This window comes from Glandiceps talaboti, chromosome 13 (assembly GCF_964340395.1).
Source record: "Glandiceps talaboti chromosome 13, keGlaTala1.1, whole genome shotgun sequence".
In the NCBI taxonomy this organism is placed as follows: Eukaryota; Metazoa; Hemichordata; class Enteropneusta; family Spengelidae; genus Glandiceps; species Glandiceps talaboti.
Window position 1 is genome coordinate 23,567,062 of NC_135561.1, and position 22,475 is coordinate 23,589,536.

Here is a 22,475-nt window from a genome sequence, read left to right on the forward strand (position 1 = left end):
ATCTACTGAGTCAAATTGATCATGGCAATCCAACTCTAGGTATTTTTGTAGACTTTTCTAAACCCTTTGATACCATAAATCATGATATTTTGCTGGCCAAACTCAAGTTTCATGGTATCAGAGGCTTACCTCTCCTTTAGTTTAAAAGCTATTTATCTTCCAGGAGTCAATTTGTTGGCATCAACAGCGTCAAATCTAGTAAACAAAATATAAATTGCGGTGTTCCCCAGGGCTCGATTCTTGGGCCAACTTTATTTCTGCTATACATAAATGACATTCCGATGTCTTCAAATGCTTTTGATTATAGATTATATGCGGATGACTTAAATTTATTTTACACAATTAAAAAAGACACAAATACATGTACTATAGACCTAAACCTTGTAAGTAAAAATTTCAAGGATGTCATCAACTGGTGTGATGCCAACAAATTAACGATCAATTCAAATAAGACAAAATTTACAATTTTAAAAAGCCATGGAAAAATGTAGTTTGGCTTGGTTCCCTTGAACTTATGGGGGTTCTCACTGGATGAAGTTCAAAGTTCACCTTTTGTTGGGGTCAACATTGACAATATGCTGTCTCGGAAGCAGCATATAGCTGGGGTGAAAAAGAAAATTAGCAGAATGACAGGTGTGTTTTATATAAGTTGTGTCACATGGTTCCAGAATATGTACTTGTACTGTTGTATAATGATTCGGTTCCCCCATATCACCTACTGTCTCAAAGTGTCGGGCAACATATGTCCGACATACCTGAATGAAATATTTTTAATTCAAAAAAGAATAGTGCGCACCATAACAGATAGTCACTGGTGTGCTCACTCGGCACCATTATTTAAGAGGTTGAATATTCATGACATTTTCAAACAGCACAAATTACAGCTTGCCGTTCTCTTTCATGACGTTTTGCATCTCAGATTACCAGATACCTTTCAGGATTTCTTCACCCCCCATTAAACACTCCTTTACAACACGACAGAGTGCCAGAAACGACCTTACCATTCCAAAAGCAAATTATAGGACTGGTCAGTCCACTGTCAAGTATGCAGGTGCTAAATTATGGAATAGCATCCCTAGCAACATTCGCAACAGAAATAGCAGAAGTCATTTCCAAAAAGAGTTCAAAAACTATCTCCAATCAGTGTAAACTAGTTATACTTCATATTCATAGATTGATTACCGTTTGTCTGTATATTTAAGTAGGTCAACCTTTTGTGGGTTTTTTGTGTTTGTTTTTGTGTTTGTTTGTTTTCTGTCCACCTATATATATAATGTATTTTGTAAATCCTTTATGATTTTTTTCTATTCTGTCAATATTGCAATGCATTCAATTTGATCAGCAGCCCCAGTAATTAGTAATTCCTAATCCCTAAGATTGTAAAAGGGGATGGACTTGACTAGTTGCGAAGACAACTATTTTTCGTCTCCCTTTCCCATGTTGAATACTTTATATATTGTAGAATTGTTATATATGTATATATATTTCTGGGAATAAAGATTATTATAGTTTAAATGTCAATGTCTTTGTGATGACAGGTATCTGCCAAACAACAGGAAATGGATGGCAAGTTTACAGCTATGAATCGTACTGTATTGTTAATAAAGAAGTATGAACAGGAGTTGTCTGAGAATACTCAGAGACTATTTGATGCAGCACCTGGACGTTGGAATAATCTAAAGACTAAAGTATCTCTTGCTAAACAACGATTAGGTCCAAGGATACAGGAAGAAGCTGACAGAATAACCAAGGTATGTGTGAAGATGTGATATTGTGTCATATGTCATGTTGTCATGTTGTGATGTGATGTGTCATATGTCATGTTGTGATGTGATGTGATGTGATGTCATATGTCATGTTGTGATGTGATGTGATGTGGTGTGATGTCATACGTCATGTTGTGATGTGATGTGATGTGATGTGTCATATGTCATGTTGTGATGTGATGTGATGTGATGTGTCATATGTCATGTTGTGATGTGATGTGGTGTGATGTGATGTGTCATGTTGTGATGTGATGTGATGTGATGTGATGTGATGTGATGTGATGTGTCATATGTCATGTTGTGATGTGTGTGATGTTATGTGATGTGTCATATCATGCCATGTTGTGATGTGATGTGATGTGTCATGTTGTGATGTGATGTAGTGTCATATGTCATGTTGAAGTGGTGAAGTGTCATATGTCATGTTGTGATGTATCATATGTTGTGATGTGATGATCATGTGATGTGTCATATGTCATGTTGTGTTGTGTTGTGTTGTGTTGTGATGTGATATGATGTGATGTGTCATGTCCTGTTGTGATGTATCAAGTCTTATTATATACATAGACCCTCATATTCCCAGGGTGTGACGTTAAAGTATAGTAATATGAAAGCCATACATTTCATATTACTATACTTTGACATCACACTATAGTAATATGGTCGCAACTACTTTGAATTATTTGTAAACATCATCAACCCTTACAGTTACGATGTTGTTGTTTGAAAATATAGTTTCCTTGCTATTCATGGTTTGCCGAACATCTACCATCATCATCATCATCAGTGTAAACAATGAACAAATACACCTCTTTTCGACACATCTATCGCCTTTCGTATGTAGCCACTATTAAGCGTACGTAGACATGCTAACATCAACATCATAAACACTTCCAGTTGTGATAGTTGCACAATGCAGCGAAATCGTTGTCCGTTAAATTCAACTATTGAGAGAACTTTTGAACGACTTTTGACAATGTGTTTTTAAAAATTTCACAATGTCTTCGACATTATAACTTGCCAGTGTTGATGTTTTTAGCATATGACTCTGAGCCGAGTTCTATGCATAACCGGTGTAGTCACCCGTTCGTTAGCCAGTCTCTCGATATGTCTAATTTTTTCCGATGAAAGTGTCTGTAGCCCCATCACTTCATAAAATTGATACGCGTTCAGCATAAGTTTCGGAATATTTTAGTTTAAAATTGTCATCATAATAGAAAAAAATAGTGGGTATATAATGAATGAATAATCTCCCGGTATTTCTCATTCGTGCTACGCCATCTCGGACTCATGATTCCCCTATGTCTGTATCCCTCTGAGCCGATAGGCATGATACGGTCGACATGAGGGGAGTCATTCATCCTCGATGACGTAGCACTCATTCGGAATACCGGGAGATTATATATAAATATGTTGTCATTTGTCATGTGATGTGATGTGGTGTCATAATTTGTTATGTTGTGATGTATCATCTCATGTTGTGATGTGATGTGATGTGTCATATGTTACATTGTGATGTATTATCATAATGTGTCATCTTGTGTTGGGATGTGGTGTGTCATCTTGTGTTGGGATGTTGTGTGTCATCTTGTGTTGGGATGTGGTGTGTCATCTTGTGTTGGGATGTGGTGTGTCATCTTGTGTTGGGATGTGGTGTGTCATCTTGTGTTGGGATGTGGTGTGTCATCTTGTGTTGGGATGTGGTGTGTCATTTTGTGTTGGGATGTGGTGTTATTTCATACATCATATTTTGATATGTCATCTCATGTTGGGATATGGTGTCACATGTCATGTTGTCACAGTGTCTTTGTTAGGATGGTAAGCAGGTAAATTCTACCTGTGTTCCCCTGTCATTTTACTAGCTAAGGGTTTCCTACAAAAATTATGGTACCAATGTATTGGAAACTACATGTATGCCAGTTTTACCATAATCCCCTTTCTGTTATCAGGGTTTCCCAACCTTAGAAAAACAATGCGTGATAGGATGTGTCATATGATGTGATGTGGTGTCATATCATGTTGTATTGTGATGTAATGACATATATTGTGATGTAATGTGATGTGGTGTCATGTGATGTGATGTGGTGTCATGTGATGTGATGTGATGTGATTTGATATGATGACATATTTTGATGTGATGTGATGTGTCATATCATGTTGTGATGTGATGTGATGTGATATATCATGTGATGTGACGTGATGTCGTATCATGTTGTGATGAGATGTGATGTGTCATATAATATTGTAATGTGATGTGATGTGATGTGACGTGATGTCGTTTCATGTTGTGATGTCATGTATTGTGATGTTATGATGTAGGGTCTTGTGTTGTGATTTGGTATCATATGTCATGGTGTGGTGTGGTGTCATATCATGTTGTGTTATGCTCTGGTGTGATATGCTGTGTTGTGGTGTCATATGTCGTGGTGTGGAGTCATATCATGTCGTGTTGTGCTGTGGTGTGATATGCTGTGTTGTGGTGTCATATGTCGTGGTGTGGAGTCATCATGTCATGTTGTGCTGTGGTGTGATATGCTGTGTTGTGGTGTCATATGTCGTGGTGTGGCATCATATCATGTCGTGTTGTGCTGTCATATGTCGTGGTGTGGTGTCATGTCATGGTGTGGTGTCATATCATTTTGTGTTGTCATGTGATGTGATGTCATGGTGTGGTGTCATATGTTGGTTTGTGCTGTGGTGTGATATGTTGTATTGTGATGTGATGTCACACCATGTTGTCATGTGGTGTGATATGTTGTGTTGTGCTGTGGAGTGATATGTTGTGTTGTGATGTGATGTCACACCATGTTGTGATGTTGTGTGACATCACTTTATTCTGTAAAACTGTGGAAAGTAGGAAATGATAACACAGATACAGATATTGTATATTTTGTATTGGCAATGTGTCCTTCAATGACATTGTCATCTGTTTTCATTGATTTATTGATGTATTCTTTGTGTGATTGTCAGGATTTGGCAGCATTTGGAGAACGTGTAGATGTTTTCAATCAAGAGCTGTCTTCATCAGAAATCTACACCAGAGAATGCAGTATTGAACAAGCATATGAGTTGATAAGTGATTTTACACATAGACTGGATGAATTAGACAGTGAAGCTCAGGTATGTATATATACAATACATATTAGTACATATATTATTAGTTTATTTAGAAGTGTTGAATTCAATCAATCATCAAAATACTGTATGTTACATTGTCTACATCATCAGTTCCAGCACATATGAGGTATGTGTGATAACATGAGGTGTGTGATAACATGTGAGGTATGTATGATATGATAACATTTGAGTTACATATGGATATACTGGATACCACATGTAGTGTGTGTGATAACATGTGAGTTACATATGGATATAGACATACTGGATACTACATGTAGTGTGTGTGATAACGTGTGAGTTACATATGGATATAGACATACTGGATACTACATGTAGTGTGTGTGATAACATGTGAGTTACATATGGATATAGACATACTGGATACTACATGTAGTGTGTGTGATAACGTGTGAGTTACATATGGATATAGACATACTGGATACCACATGTAGTGTGTGTGATAACGTGTGAGTTACATATATGGATATAGACATACTGGATACTACATGTAGTGTGTGTGATAACATGTGAGTTACATATGGATATAGACATACTGGATACTACATGTAGTGTGTGTGATAACGTGTGAGTTACATGTGGATATAGACATACTGGATACTACATGTAGTGTGTGTGATAACGTGTGAGTTACATATGGATATAGACATACTGGATACTACATGTAGTGTGTGTGATAACATGTGAGTTACATATGGATATAGACATACTGGATACTACATGTAGTGTGTGTGATAACGTGTGAGTTACATATGGATATAGACATACTGGATACCACATGTAGTGTGTGTGATAACGTGTGAGTTACATGTGGATATAGACATACTGGATACCACATGTAGTGTGTGTGATAACGTGTGAGTTACATATGGATATAGACATACTGGATACTACATGTAGTGTGTGTGATAACGTGTGAGTTACATATGGATATAGACATACTGGATACTACATGTAGTGTGTGTGATAACGTGTGAGTTACATATGGATATAGACATACTGGATACTACATGTAGTGTGTGTGATAACGTGTGAGTTACATATGGATATAGACATACTGGATACCACATGTAGTGTGTGTGATAACATGTGAGTTACATATGGATATAGACATACTGGATACCACATGTAGTGTGTGTGATAACATGTGAGTTACATATGGATATAGACATACTGGATACCACATGTAGTGTGTGTGATAACGTGTGAGTTACATATGGATATAGACATACTGGATACTACATGTAGTGTGTGTGATAACATGTGAGTTACATATATGGATATAGACATACTGGATACTACATGTAGTGTGTGTGATAACATGTGAGTTACATATGGATATAGACATACTGGATACCACATGTAGTGTGTGTGATAACATGTGAGTTACATATGGATATAGACATACTGGATACCACATGTAGTGTGTGTGATAACATGTGAGTTACATGTGGATATAGACATACTGGATACTACATGTAGTGTGTGTGATAACGTGTGAGTTACATATGGATATAGACATACTGGATACCACATGTAGTGTGTGTGATAACGTGTGAGTTACATGTGGATATAGACATACTGGATACTACATGTAGTGTGTGTGATAACGTGTGAGTTACATATGGATATAGACATACTGGATACTACATGTAGTGTGTGTGATAACATGTGAGTTACATATGGATATAGACATACTGGATACCACATGTAGTGTGTGTGATAACGTGTGAGTTACATATGGATATAGACATACTGGATACTACATGTAGTGTGTGTGATAACATGTGAGTTACATATGGATATAGACATACTGGATACCACATGTAGTGTGTGTGATAACGTGTGAGTTACATATGGATATAGACATACTGGATACCACATGTAGTGTGTGTGATAACGTGTGAGTTACATATGGATATAGACATACTGGATACTACATGTAGTGTGTGTGATAACATGTGAGTTACATATGGATATAGACATACTGGAGTAAGATATGATGTGTTGTAACACCCTATCACTGTCGGTCGGCACCCACCCACTTTGCAACAAGATCTGGTTGCATCCAAACAAATATAGTTGTGCAGAAACTAAAATGTGTTAAACCATGGTGTCTGTGACTTTTTATTCTTATTTATGGCCATCTAGTCAAATGCCAAATGTCACTGATGCAAACCTCAGACCACTATAGAGAACAGACTAGAATCGCCAATTGTGTATTAGGTGTGAATGAGGCTCTAATCCCTCTTCCTACTGTCACTATCTACCTTCAAGCGTGCCGAAATGATATTTCGGGTCTTCACGTTTCTTTTGCAATTGACTCCGAAAGTTTCTATCAAAAGAGATCAAAAGTTAGTAAGTGTAGTCTATGACCAGAAATGAAGACCATCACGCAGTCTGAATCAAAATCACTGCAGTTTCAGATGAGTTCTGCTATGTTGAAGTTGCTTGTATCTCGCTAGTTTTTTTCTTCATCACTTGATTGGTCATGCATATTCGATCAAATTATAGATCTAATCATCCTTGTTCTCAGAGTCATGAAAGTCAGTTCCTTAAAAAATGTCATTTTATTTACAGTCAAAATCATAACTACAAGTATACATTATACATGTATACTATACCTATAGTACACACACAGGAACATGTTTTGAGATGTCTGCAGTTGGGATGTATCTCTGGCCCTAGCTGCAATAATTGTAGCATATGCTGTGATTTGATGGCTTTTTCTTCTGTTTTTGGGTGTTTTTTTCATTCTGATGTTTAATGGGAAGCAAATGCTTTAATTCCTGTAACGTTAATGTAAATAGATGAGATCACACTGAAAATGTGAGCGAGATGTCAGCACACTGCCAGTTTCCAAATGCATTTGCCGATTTTGACGGAATTGGAGTACCTCTGAACTCTTCTTTGGTCTTGAAGGCTCCATAACTAATGTTGGTGTTAGGAAATGTCCGATTTTTTAGCAGGTACGGCGTAATTTAGCAGAAAAATCCACCAAACTTTGCAATTTAGATCTGAATCGCTGCCATCTGTTTGCGTTTACATTACGGGAATTGTAGTGTTGCTTCCAGTTAAACATTGAAATGAAAAAAAGCACAAAAACAGAAGAAAAAGCCCTCAAAATCACATCAAAAGCTACAATTATTGCTGCAACTCTGGCCCAAATATCCTGTTATGTTCACATGATCAAACGTAACATCACAACTTCATACATAAACAACGGCCCCTAATTAGGATTATCGCTAAAGCAAATAAGTGACATCTTCACACCAAGGGAAAAGTGGCGTTTCTAGTCTGTTCTCTATAGTTGTCTTAGTGGAAACCTAATTTCCACCAGTGCCTTGGTATGTTATCAAGTACAATACTTACTTTGACAACTATCATTCTAATCCCATGTTTATTTGATTTATAATCTACATAACCACCTCTGTTTAATCAAGTTCTATTCACTAGTGCAAGATGGCACTTAAATCTTCATCTTTGTGTCTGCCAATAGATTGCAAATGTGATGGTGAATTGTAGCTAAGGTGTATGTACACTAAAAAACGGGGTACCACAAAATGTACTTCAACAATGTACTGTTTAGTGTATGTAATGGCTCTGTATAGCAAGGTATTACTAAGTGTGACTGGCTTTGAGATAATGTCTTGTAGTCAATGTTCACATAATCTCAGCCCTGTTTCACACTTGCCGTGCACATCACAACATTGTACATATATTTGTTATCAGATGATATTGTATATAATGCCACACTCTTCGAGTCTAAAATCTAATAGTAAATTCTATTATTAGACTCGCTCATTGCCCATACCCCTGACAGTAGTTTTTATTAGCTCCGCTGTCAGCGAAAGCTGAAAGCGTAGCTTTAGGTATAGGTTGTATAGAGTATAGAGAGTAGAGTGAATCATAGGTGTCTGTCAAACTTTTATATTTTCATTATCTACTCCGAAAGTGACAGTCGGAATTCTTCGATATTTGGTGTGCATGTTCCCTGGGGGGAGGCTATTCAGATTTGTTCATGCCAAGTTGATCTGTGCCATTTTCAATTTTTTATGATTTTTTTTCATAAAATGTCATTTTCATCATCTCCTTGAAAACTTCTTGTCAGATTGCTTTGATATCTGGTGTGTTGATGCGCAGGGGGTAGCTTACTTAGATTTGTTAATTTCAAGTCAGCACGTCTTCTTTTCTATTTTTTATGATTTTTTTTTTTCGCAATTTAAAAAAAAAAATGAATATGTTAATGAGCATTATGACCGACGCCATATTGGAAATCAGTCCGCGAGACTTTAGGTAAACTGCAACTTTCAAAAGACACTAGCAATGTAATATGTGCTGTAGTCTTAATTCTACGCATTGTGCGCCCAAATGACAAATATTTGTTCGAAACAGGGTTGTAAACTTCAAATCCAAATTCTCCACCCTCCTACAGAATGGTTCATTCCAGTATACGCACCTCACGATCAACAGATCAAGTGAGCTCTATGAGCATGCCTGAACTGAAGTGTATGGGACGATTTTTGACAGAGTCAGTCGTCAAAAAAACGATAATATACTCTTTCTAAAATTATCACATTTTGAAAGGGAAAGTACTTTGTGGTTCATTTATGGAGTTTTGTTTTTCTACGATCAATCTTGTTGGCAAAATCACAGCGTCAAAATTACCGATGTGGTAGTTCCATACGACGACAATCTCAAGTACCCGGATGCACGAGGGACTAACCCGGAAGCAAGTCGTTGCCAGCCATACGTTATAGTAGTAACATCGTCCGAGAAATCGCTGCGTTCAGAGTGTCATTATTCACAGAATTGTTTTTTTCGAGTGAAAACCAGTCTTGAATTGTATAACTCTAACAAATGAAGACATGCCAAGTTATATTTTGAAAGTTGTATCGCTAGTTTGAGACGATTTCCTCACGTACTATCGAGGCTTGGACCTTACTCCAGTTCAGCGGGAAGTTTAGCCAGTCCGATAATTCTTTCTGGTTTAGTTTACAACACTTTTGATCACACAGATTTTGTTTTTGTGATGAAAAGAAATTTAAAAAAAAGATCACTTCAACCATTTCGTTGTGTTTTCTTTATGAAAGGTAATCGAACATGAACGAGTGTTACCACTGTAACGTATGGCTGAGAATGACTCTCTTCCGGGTACTTGGGATTGTCGTCGTACGGAAACTAAGATGGCGATTAATACATTTCTTCCCTATATACAACTAGTACAAGTTGAATGTTGTTGACTTGGTAAATTTGTTAGAAAATTGAAATTCAAATTGCCTCAAAATTATTTTAGATCCCTAGTTTATTTCATTCATCATTAAAATTTTCCATGGTTAAAGCTGTATGACACTGGAATTATTTATAGCCAACCTCAAAATCTTCTCTTTTTTTTCTTTTTCGTGTGTGCATTTCCCAGTCATTTTTTTTCTGAGATTTTGTGCAATTTTTCATAAACAGTAGATTTTTGTTATAAAATGGTGACTATGGTATAAAAGTACAATACATTACCAACTTCTGTGTAAAATGTGTTTTATAGTGAGACATCATATGAAACCAGTAACCACTTTATTACATCGCTAAAACAAAACTGCATAGTGAAGAACTGAACCACTTCTACATGTCACCAAAATAAAAACAAAAACAAAAACAAAAAAACAGCGGAGCTATTCTGACCGATAGGTCGCTTGTTGGATAATATTATCTAAATCTAAGTTAAACTTAGAATCTAAAATCTAATTTTAGACATTGTTCATCACCTGGATAGCAGTTTTTATTGGATAATATCGCCTAAAATCTAATATTAGGGTCTAATATTAGATTTGGAAGATCACTCAGGCCTCTGCTGTAGTTTTTATCTAAAGTACCATCATGGTCTCAGCCCCCCCCCCCCCCCCCCCCATGCAACCTCACTCATGCACAGCAGTAGTTTGTTCTTAGTCTAAGTTAGAATCACAGTCTAAATGATATATGTGGTAATGGATATTTGTGCAGTGTCATAAAATCATGCAAATCCCTGTGTGGAAGTAATTCTCTTGTCATTCTTGACTACACTGTGTAACTTTAACTTTCTGACTTTTTCTTTGTAACTAGGGCTTTATAGATTTGGTTGTTGCCTCGGTAGGAGAGATTGGCCTACTTATTCTGCATGTTACCTCAAACATCTACAATTGATTGCAGTTTGACAATGTTATGCTTTGCTAGTACATGTACACTGTGTTTGTGACTTGATCAGTGTCATGGATTACAATCAATGTGTTTCTTCCTTCCCTTTCTTTCTTTTTTACGTCTTATATACATTTTTGTACTTAGTTTTTGCATGGCCTTTTCTACTACATCATACATGTATATATAATAAATAGCTAGTCATTTGGACATTTTCCTTTGAATTGTTTATCATCTCATCAAGACATTGATTGAATGAATTGTTACTTTGTAGGATCTTATTGAACTTCAAGAATTACTGGAGACGGCTGTTGTCAATTTTACCATAATTCCAGAGTAAGTCCATTACGTAATATTATATTATAGCATTACCAATTCCAGTTAATTTTGTGACGTCATCGCTGTACATTATTACTGATAATGTACTCCGTTATTGGGCATAGCGGCCCCGGAAGGAGCATAACAATACAAGCTTATTTGTTCTGTTTCTTCATACGACTAGGTATCTTTTCGAAATGTATGTTGTTACTTATGATTGTCATTTCCACTGTTTAAAAATACAACGCATTCATGAAACAAATTTGTGTTCACAGCAGTTCATTGAAGTGTATATGTGTGTGTACGTGTACGTACGTGTGTCGCTATGATTAGTATTCAGCTTCCGGGCCGAACATGGCAGACGATGTTCAGCGATGTGTATCTTATACGTTGTTTTGCGTTTCTCGGTCTACAAATTCACTGGAATTGGCAAAACTATAAAATAATAACAATAATGTATGCCCTCCCAGTCCATAATGGACTCAAGCAAACTTTGCACTCCATAATGTGCTCGGCTGTCACCTCGCCCATTATGTTGTTCAAAGTTTGCTTTCGTCCATTATGGGCTGGGAGGGCGTACATTATTGTTTAAATATATGTCACATTTGTATACTATTATTCAATTATTGTTATCATTATTATTATTATTATTATTATTGATATAAAATCTTTGTAGTCAGGATAGCTAAAATAAGTGTTAATTACAAAGGACTGCATAGTAATTGAAACACTTCATTTATGTTCCTAGGAGCCTGTCATTTATAAAATATTGTAGGGTTAAAGGTTAAGATTCAAATTAATGAATGTATGATGTCAGCTTTAAATTGTCTTAATCATAATAATGTAATGTCATTGACAGATGTCGACATGAATTGAAGAATCTCAAACAAGTTTGGGAAACTGTCAGGTAAGAATGTCCATTTTGTTAGTTGGTTGTGGTTTTCTGTCAAAACTGCTTAGAAATATATTTCTAATTTTTAGTCCACAAAAGGAACTATTGCAATGGGATCCATCTGTGCGTCCTAATACGTGCTTTCTCAAACATGCAATATCCAATTTATTTCAAACCTGGCACAAAGGTGACCTATCATACATGTATGTGTAGTTAAAAATCAATATTTACTGCATAACTCGAAAACTATAATACTCGGACAAGTGTCTACCCCCATGTCATGATCACATGCAAGTTTTCTCATATGACAGTGACCTTTGACCTGTACCTTGACCTACAGGGAAGACCATAAAAATTACCATTACTTGCATATTGCAGACACTTTGTAGCAAATATGTGTGGCTAATGTCTTTTAAACCTGATTCATGTCTAGTCTATAGATAAGGCCTAATAAAAAAATGTGCATTCTGATTACACTCCATTTTAGAACAGGTGTGTGTGTGTGTGTCTTTTGGTTAGATAGTTATGTATTTTCCAAATGGTCTCTGTATTATTGGTGTCGTCCCATCATATGTACAGCCATTACAGATAGGAAGAACAGTTTTTTATTGTCTTTTTTTTTAGTTGATGTAAGTTTCCGTGTCCACTATTTCTGACGAGACTTCACAATTTTCACGATTTTATTATTTTTTTCTCAAACATGTCAAAAAAAGTTTAGGGTCGGCAGTGAAAAACTAGATGGGTTGGGTAACCGGAACCAAACAATTTTTTTTCAGGGCCTAATGTAGAACCAGATAAACATATACTTGCATTGTTTTTGGTGCTCATGCCACTTTTCACTCAATGGCAACCATATTTGTAGTGAACATTCATGATTTACCACATAACTCAAAACCATTAATACGTAGAGACCATGTTCAAGTGTCTACCACCATTTTGCCAGGTTTAAACTTTCTTTTGAGACAAAATTTACCTTTGATGGCCTTGACCTGGGCTTGAGGGGTACTGTGTCTTCTAGGAAGAGTTGTTAATCATGTCTTAATTTGTTGTTACCATGGTTATTTGATAGACTTGTAGATGATCAGCAAAATGAATGGAAGAGAGAACGTTGGCAAAAGATGAATACCAAATATCTAAGAGAAGCAACCGATGACCAACTTGATATGGTTAATAGTTTATCAGATGAGGTGCAATTATGGGATGTATATCTAGGAATGCAAGATTCTATACTGGTCATACAGGTAAGAATCAAGTCTTGCAACAAATAAACCTATTTGAAATTGAATTATGCATTCAAACAAAAAAATAGGTTATTCATACCCAGGCCATTCTATATCATGACAAGATCTATGTGTTGTGAATAGTTTTGCAAAGTTCAAAATATGATTGAAAATGTTGAAAATCTCTGGTGTTTAGATTAATGTTGTAAATGTTGAAAATGTTGTAAGTGTTAAAAATCTCCATTGTTATGATTGAAAATTTGAAAATTCCCATTGTTATGATAAGGGATTTTACATCTTGTGGCAGATCTCATGAGATATACAAATACACCCAGCAATGGTTGTTAAGCATGTGTCCGTGGTTAAGCTGTCACCGTGGCCATGTCTGTTTACATGAAAGCTGACACTTTTGTCTGAAATTACTACGTTTTGTAACCATCTCCAACAATTATTTGCAGACCTATTAATGATTTATATGGGATCTTATTTACAGGCCTGTTTGCCATTGATAGATGATCTAAGTAATCCAGCAATGAGACCCAGACATTGGAAACAGTTGGTGAGAGTTACTGGTGGCATGTTACAGATTGATAATGACAGTCTCACAAGAATGACATTGGGACAGTTACTTGAACTTGGACTACAGAGTAAGTATGGTTTTAAAAGGGAACACCACTCCAGGAAATAGAGACATTTTGATAAACTAGGGGTTCTGGAGAGTCTTTTCATGATTTTTACATCACCTACAATTACTTGAGATTTCAGAGAAACATCAAATTGATTTTGTGCCTTTATATAGCCGGCCAGGGTATCTTTGGTATGGGCTATTGCATCATGGGAGTCAACAGAAATAATAATTCATGATTTCGCAATGAGTACTCATGAGATATTTTACACTGAAGGGAATAGGCACTTAGGAGTTTTTAATATTCACACCACTTACCCAAATACACCGAGACACAGGTAGACGCAGGTACATGTGGACACAGGCAGACAGAGGTAGACACAGGTAGACTCAAGTAGACGCAGGTAGACACAGGTAGACACAGGCAGACACAGGTAGACACAGGCAGACGCACATGTACATATAGAAATGTATACACTTTTTTAGGTTTATGTATATCTATTTGACTAGTCATCAATGTTTGTGTATATCTATTTGACTAGTCATCAATGTTTGTGTATATCTATTTGACTAGTCATCAATGTTTGTGTATATCTATTTGACTAGTTATCAATGTTTGTGTATATCTATTTGACTAGTCATCAATGTTTGTGTATATCTATTTGACTAGTCATCAATGTTTGTGTATATCTATTTGACTAGTCATCAATGTTTGTGTATATCTATTTGACTAGTCATCAATGTTTGTGTATATCTATTTGACTAGTCATCAATGTTTAAGACTGTGTAGTGCTGTCAAATACAGTATTTATTTTCAGGAAAGGATTGTTCGGCTATGCTGTTAACTTGAAGTATTAGTTTCTGTCATTCAGACTTTTATTTTTTGCCTGATGTATTTTCATTAACAGATCACGTTGATGAAGTGAGGTCTATTGTACAAAGAGCTGTTAAAGATGTGGCCATTGAAAGTGCTTTGAAGACTTATGAAGAGATTTGGTTGAGTAAAATCTTTGAATTAAGAGCACATGTCAGAAGTTCTGTGGCAATAGAGAATGGACCAATAGGAGAGGTAGGGAGGAAAACAACATACAATGACAGCACATTACAGAATCCAGTCATTAACTAAGGAAGTGGGGTTTCTTATCTTTCTTATCACTGAATAATGTTGTTGGCAATATTTACAAATGTGATAAAGCACTATTACATAACACATCAGGCAAAGCTAAGCTCAATATCTAAGTGTGAAGCCCCTAATGTCATATCACTTGTTATCAGTTTTACTGACCAATTATCAGTGACATTGCAAATAGCTTTAGAGATGCAAACAATTTTTATGACACCTGACTTGCTGGCTCACCAAGTCGGGAAAGTCGCACTTGAACCGCTAATACAAAAATCCATCATGATTACCTAGAATGCCAGACTTAGTAAATGTACTATACAATATTCATTACACATTGAAGGGTACCATCCAAATATAATATGCCATTCTTATGTATCGCTTTGCTTTGCTTTGCTTTTATTTAGAAAAATAACATGCATGCACAGAGTTTGATTTCAGATTTTACCATGCAGTTGTGAAGTTCACATGTAAAATATGATTGTCGTAAAAAGAGGCACAAGCTGAGTTTACATGAGTATAGGGGTGTAATTTTGACTGCATGTACAAAAGATAGTCACATTGTAGTCACACTTAACCATCACTTGCAATTGACTGAACCCAAACTGAAGCACACTTAACCATCACTTGCAATTGACTGAACCCAAACTGAAGCACACTTAACCATCACTTGCAATTGACTGAACTCAAACTGAAGTACACTTAACCATCACATGCAATTGACTGAACCCAAACTGAAGTACACTTAACCATCACTTGCAATTGACTGAACTCAAACTGAAGTACACTTAACCATCACTTGCAATTGACTGAACCCAAACTGAAGCACACTTAACCATCACTTGCAATTGACTGAACTCAAACTGAAGTACACTTAACCATCACATGCAATTGACTGAACTCAAACTGAAGCACACTTAACCACCACTTGCAATTGACTGAACTCAAACTGAAGCAAACTTAACCATCACTTGCAATTGACTGAACTCAAACTGAAGTACACTTAACCATCACTTGCAATTGACTGAACTCAAACTGAAGTACACTTAACCATCACTTGCAATTGACTGAACTCAAACTGAAGCAAACTTAACCATCACTTGCAATTGACTGAACTCAAACTGAAGCAAACTTAACCATCACTTGCAATTGACTGAACTCAAACTGAAGCAAACTTAACCCTCACTTGCAATTGACTGAACTCAAACTGAAGCAAACTTAACCATCACTTGCAATTGACTGAACTCAAACTGAAGCAAACTTAACCATCACTTGCAATTGACTGAACTCAAACTGAAGTACACTTAACCATCACTTGCAATTGACTGAACTCAAACTGAAGCAAACTTAACCATCACTTGCAATTGACTGAACTCAAACTGAAGCAAACTTAACCATCACTTGCAATTGACTGAACTCAAACTGAAGCAAACTTAACCATCACTTGCAATTGACTGAACTCAAACTGAAGCAAACTTAACCATCACTTGCAATTGACTGAACCCAAACTGAAGTACACTTAACCATCACTTGCAATTGACTGAACTCAAACTGAAGCAAACTTAACCATCACTTGCAATTGACTGAACTCAAACTGAAGCAAACTTAACCATCACTTGCAATTGACTGAACTCAAACTGAAGCAAACTTAACCATCACTTGCAATTGACTGAACTCAAACTGAAGCAAACTTAACCATCACTTGCAATTGACTGAACTCAAACCTGATATTAAGATACAACTTATAAATGATTCGATATAACATAATTTATGACACGTATCAAAACTGTTGAGGAAACCCTGACTATGAAATGAACCCTAAGGTTTGTAACATAACAGCTATTGTAATGTTACAGAAGGCATGCATTGACATTAACATTATAAGAATAATTACATCAAGGTTTTATGTCAGTATTTTCACTTGATGAGTAAAAAGCTTATGAACTCAGCTTGTACCACTAACAATATGTTGTCAGTTGATTTTTTGTCTATATATTATAGGACACTGCAACTAAGAGTGAGATAAGTGATGCAGAAGGTGCAGATAAAGATAAAAGTCGTACAAATGTGAGCAGACGAGCACAGAGTCGCATGTCTAGTCTTACTGGTGGTCAGAGTCGAAACAGACGAACAAGTGTCTCATCACTACCAGCATCGCTACTAAACTTAGGAGATGTAAGTTTGAAAATGGCTTGACTACATCAAAAACAGAAATGAAAACATTAAAGTTTGATAGTTGTTACTGTGTAAGAAAATATCAAATATGGGAGACAAATGTACATGTTATTGCTATTTTGTGTGTGAACTGATATTAAAGTGAATTGAAATATCAAAGAAAAGATAATGACACTTAGAGTGAACTTTGTCATTCTGTCACTATTTGAATTTGGTTATTATTTGACAAGATGTGACATTGTCTCACAATATAACTAACACCTGGCATATCAATTGTGTTAAACATCAATCATTAGTTTAGAATGTTTTAACCATTTCCAATCTTTAATCTTAATTTGTGTCTTTCCATTTCCCTCTGACTGTATATATAGCTTACCTCCCTTAATGTAAGTAAATCTGTTGGTATGCCTATCCATGGAATATATCCATACTATAGTTAGTAAAACCAACACCCACTACCAAGTCATCTTTGATGCACAGATGGTGTTCTTGTTGTGTCTCATTATTCATCTCACCTATCCCAACCATCCTATCATATCTTATCCAACCCAACCACTCTTTGATTCAGGAATATACACCATGTGGCATCCCATTGTACCCCATCCCACCCTGCATGTGTGATGTGTAATGCATTTTCCACACCAAACAATTTAATATTCAACACATTTCAATTGCTATTGTAATAATAGTTATACTTTCTTACACCCACCTCTCACCCTATTGCTGGATTGTTATGTTATGCACCATTCACTGCTGTACACATGTCACTGTTATGCACTGCTTTTCAGTGTTTTACACTCCAATGTTGTGAATTGTTTAGTATTGTACACTACTCTCCAATGTTGTGCATTGCTTAGTGACTTCAGGCTATATGTCATAAATTATATTGATTAATTCACTTTGTTGTTGTAATTACATACACATGTACACATGAGTTTATAATGTATTATCAGTGATGAGTTAGTGATGTAAACATTTCAATTCATTTCTATTTTTCATTCTGACTTACAACCTACATGACAATAGTCTGTACAGGGTGATATTTACTGACTTACAACCTACATGACAATAGTCTGTACAGGGTGATATTTACTGACTTACAACCTACATGACAATAGTGTGTACAGGGTGATATTTACTGACTAACAACCTACATGTCAATAGTCTGTACAGGGTGATATTTACTGACTTACAACCTACATGACAATAGTCTGTACAGGGTGATATTTACTGACTAACAACCTACATGACAATAGTCTGTACAGGGTGATATTTACTGACTTACAACCTACATGACAATAGTCTGTACAGGGTGATATTTACTGACTTACAACCTACATGACAATAGTCTGTACAGGGTGATATTTACTGACTAACAACCTACATGACAATAATCTGTACAGGGTGATATTTACTGACTTACAACCTACATGTCAATAGTCTGTACAGGGTGATATTTACTGACTTACAACCTACATGACAATAGTGTGTACAGGGTGATATTTACTGACTTACAACCTACATGACAATAGTGTGTACAGGGTGATATTTACTGACTTACAACCTACATGACAATAGTGTGTACAGGGTGATATTTACTGACTTACAACCTACATGTCAATAGTCTGTACAGGGTGATATTTACTGACTTACAACCTACATGACAATAGTGTGTACAGGGTGATATTTACTGACTAACAACCTACATGACAATAGTCTGTACAGGGTGATATTTACTGACTTACAACCTACATGACAATAGTCTGTACAGGGTGATATTTACTGACTTACAACCTACATGGCAATAGTCTGTACAGGGTGATATTTACTGACTAACAACCTACATGACAATAGTCTGTACTGGGTGATATTTACTGACTAACAACCTACATGTCAATAGTCTGTACAGGGTGATATTTACTGACTGACGACCTACATGACAGTAGTGTGTACAGGGTGATATTTACTGACTTACAACCTACATGTCAATAGTCTGTACAGGGTGATATTTACTGACTTACAACCTACATGTCAATAGTGTGTACAGGGTGGTATTTACTGACTAACAACCTACATGACAATAGTCTGTACAGGGTGATATTTACTGACTTACAACCTACATGACAATAGTCTGTACAGGGTGATATTTACTGACTTACAACCTACATGTCAATAGTCTGTACAGGGTGATATTTACTGACTTACAACCTACATGACAATAGTGTGTACAGGGTGATATTTACTGACTATCAACCTACATGACAATAGTCTGTACAGGGTGATATTTACTGACTAACAACCTACATGACAATAGTCTGTACAGGGTGATATTTACTGACTTACAACCTACATGTCAATAGTCTGTACAGGGTGATATTTACTGACTTACAACCTACATGACAATAGTCTGTACAGGGTGATATTTACTGACTAACAACCTACATGACAATAGTCTGTACAGGGTGATATTTACTGACTAACAACCTACATGACAATAGTCTGTACAGGGTGATATTTACTGACTTACAACCTACATGACAATAGTCTGTACAGGGTGATATTTACTGACTAACAACCTACATGACAATAGTCTGTACAGGGTGATATTTACTGACTTACAACCTACATGTCAATAGTCTGTACAGGGTGATATTTACTGACTAACAACCTACATGTCAATAGTCTGTACAGGGTGATATTTACTGACTTACAACCTACATGACAATAGTCTGTACAGGGTGATATTTACTGACTGACAACATACATGACAATAGTGTGTACAGGGTGATATTTACTGACTGACAACATACATGACAATAGTCTGTACAGGGTGATATTTACTGACTGACAACATACATGACAATAGTCTGTACAGGGTGATATTTACTGACTGACAACATACATGACAATAGTCTGTACAGGGTGATATTTACTGACTGACTATATTTCAATGTTTTTGTAACCCTAGGATTCTGGAATGTTATTCCTTCTTCATGAGACTGAGCCAGTGTTTGAAGAGTTAGAGACTCACCAAGTGTCTCTACAAGCTATGCAGAATAGTAGTGTAGCTGGATCCTTCCTGGATGAAGTCATTAAATGGCAAAAACGTCTACAGACCATAGAAGCTGTACTGGCTGTCTGGTTAGAAGTACAAGAAAAATGGGTTGAACTTGAAGAAGTATGTATCAAATATGTACAGTAATAAAAAACAGGATGCACTAAAGAAAGAATGGATGGATGGGTTTATGGATGGATAGTAGGGTATTAGAGTTAATTATGGATAGTAGGGTGTGAGAGTAGATAGATGGATAGTAGGGTGTGAGAGTAGATAAATGGATAGTAGGGTGTGAGAGTGGATAGATGGATTGTAGGATGTGAGAGTGGATAGATGGATAGTAGGGTGTGAGAGTAGATAGATGGATAGTAGGGTGTGAGAGTAGATAGATGGATAGTAGGGTGTGAGAGTAGATAGATGGATAGTAGGGTGTGAGAGTAGATAGATGGATAGTAGGGTGTGAGAGTAGATAAATGGATAGTAGGGTGTGAGAGTGGATAGATGGATAGTAGGATGTGAGAGTGGATAGATGGATAGTAGGGTGTGAGAGTAGATAGATGGATAGTAGGGTGTGAGAGTAGATAGATGGATAGTAGGGTGTGAGAGTGGATAGATGGATAGTAGGATGTGAGAGTAGATAGATGGATAGTAGGGTGTGAGAGTAGATAGATGGATAGTAGGATGTGAGAGTAGATAGATGGATAGTAGGGTGTGAGAGTAGATAGATGGATAGTAGGGTGTGAGAGTAGATAGATGGATAGTAGGGTGTGAGAGTAGATAGATGGATAGTAGGGTATGAGAGTAGATAGATGGATAGTAGGGTGTGAGAGTAGATAGATGGATAGTAGGGTGTGAGAGTAGATAGATGGATAGTAGGGTGTAAGAGTAGATAGATGGATAGTAGGGTGTGAGAGTAGATAGATGGATAGTAGGGTGTGAGAGTAGATAGATGGATAGTAGGGTGTGAGAGTAGATAGATGGATAGTAGGGTGTGAGAGTAGATAGATGGATAGTAGGGTGTGAGAGTAGATATATGGATAGTAGGGTGTGAGAGTGGATAGATGGATAGTAGGGTGTGAGAGTGGATGGATAGATAGGAGGGTGTGAGAGTGGATAGATGGATAGTAGGGTGTGAGAGTGGATAGATGGATAGTAGGGTGTGAGAGTAGATAGATGGATAGTAGGGTGTGAGAGTAGATAGATGGATAGTAGGGTGTGAGAGTAGATAGATGGATAGTAGGGTGTGAGAGTAGATAGATGGATAGTAGGGTGTGAGAGTAGATAGATGGATAGTAGGGTGTGAGAGTGGATAGATGGATAGTAGGGTGTGAGAGTGGATGGATAGATAGGAGGGTGTGAGAGTGGATAGATGGATAGTAGGGTGTGAGAGTGGATAGATGGATAGTAGGGTGTGAGAGTGGATGGATAGATAGGAGGGTGTGAGAGTAGATAGATGGATAGTAGGGTGTGAGAGTAGATAGATGGATAGTAGGGTGTGAGAGTAGATAGATGGATAGTAGGGTGTGAGTGTAGATAAATGGATAGTAGGGTGTGAGAGTGGATAGATGGATAGTAGGATGTGAGAGTGGATAGATGGATAGTAGGGTGTGAGAGTAGATAGATGGATAGTAGGGTGTGAGAGTAGATAGATGGATAGTAGGGTGTGAGAGTAGATAGATGGATAGTAGGGTGTGAGAGTAGATAGATGGATAGTAGGGTGTGAGAGTAGATAGATGGATAGTAGGGTGTGAGAGTAGATAGATGGATAGTAGGGTGTGAGAGTAGATAGATGGATAGTAGGGTGTGAGAGTAGATAAATGGATAGTAGGGTGTGAGAGTGGATAGATGGATAGTAGGATGTGAGAGTGGATAGATGGATAGTAGGGTGTGAGAGTAGATAGATGGATAGTAGGGTGTGAGAGTAGATAGATGGATAGTAGGGTGTGAGAGTGGATAGATGGATAGTAGGGTGTGAGAGTGGATGGATAGATAGGAGGGTGT

General features: G+C 36.7%; 1 protein-coding gene across 1 annotated transcript in view; it reads left to right on the plus strand.

Moving 5' to 3' along the window:
• Positions 1-22,475, plus strand: part of LOC144444417 (uncharacterized) — a 237,286-nt gene that overhangs the window by 63,039 nt on the left and 151,772 nt on the right. The window contains exons 25-34 of the mRNA XM_078133829.1: positions 1,539-1,751; positions 4,737-4,886; positions 11,344-11,405; positions 12,247-12,294; positions 13,349-13,520; positions 13,993-14,146; positions 15,033-15,193; positions 17,246-17,419; positions 17,791-17,805; positions 20,388-20,597. Coding sequence (XP_077989955.1) covers positions 1,539-1,751; positions 4,737-4,886; positions 11,344-11,405; positions 12,247-12,294; positions 13,349-13,520; positions 13,993-14,146; positions 15,033-15,193; positions 17,246-17,419; positions 17,791-17,805; positions 20,388-20,597 — 1,359 coding nt within the window. The remainder of the gene's footprint in view (positions 1-1,538; positions 1,752-4,736; positions 4,887-11,343; positions 11,406-12,246; positions 12,295-13,348; positions 13,521-13,992; positions 14,147-15,032; positions 15,194-17,245; positions 17,420-17,790; positions 17,806-20,387; positions 20,598-22,475) is intronic.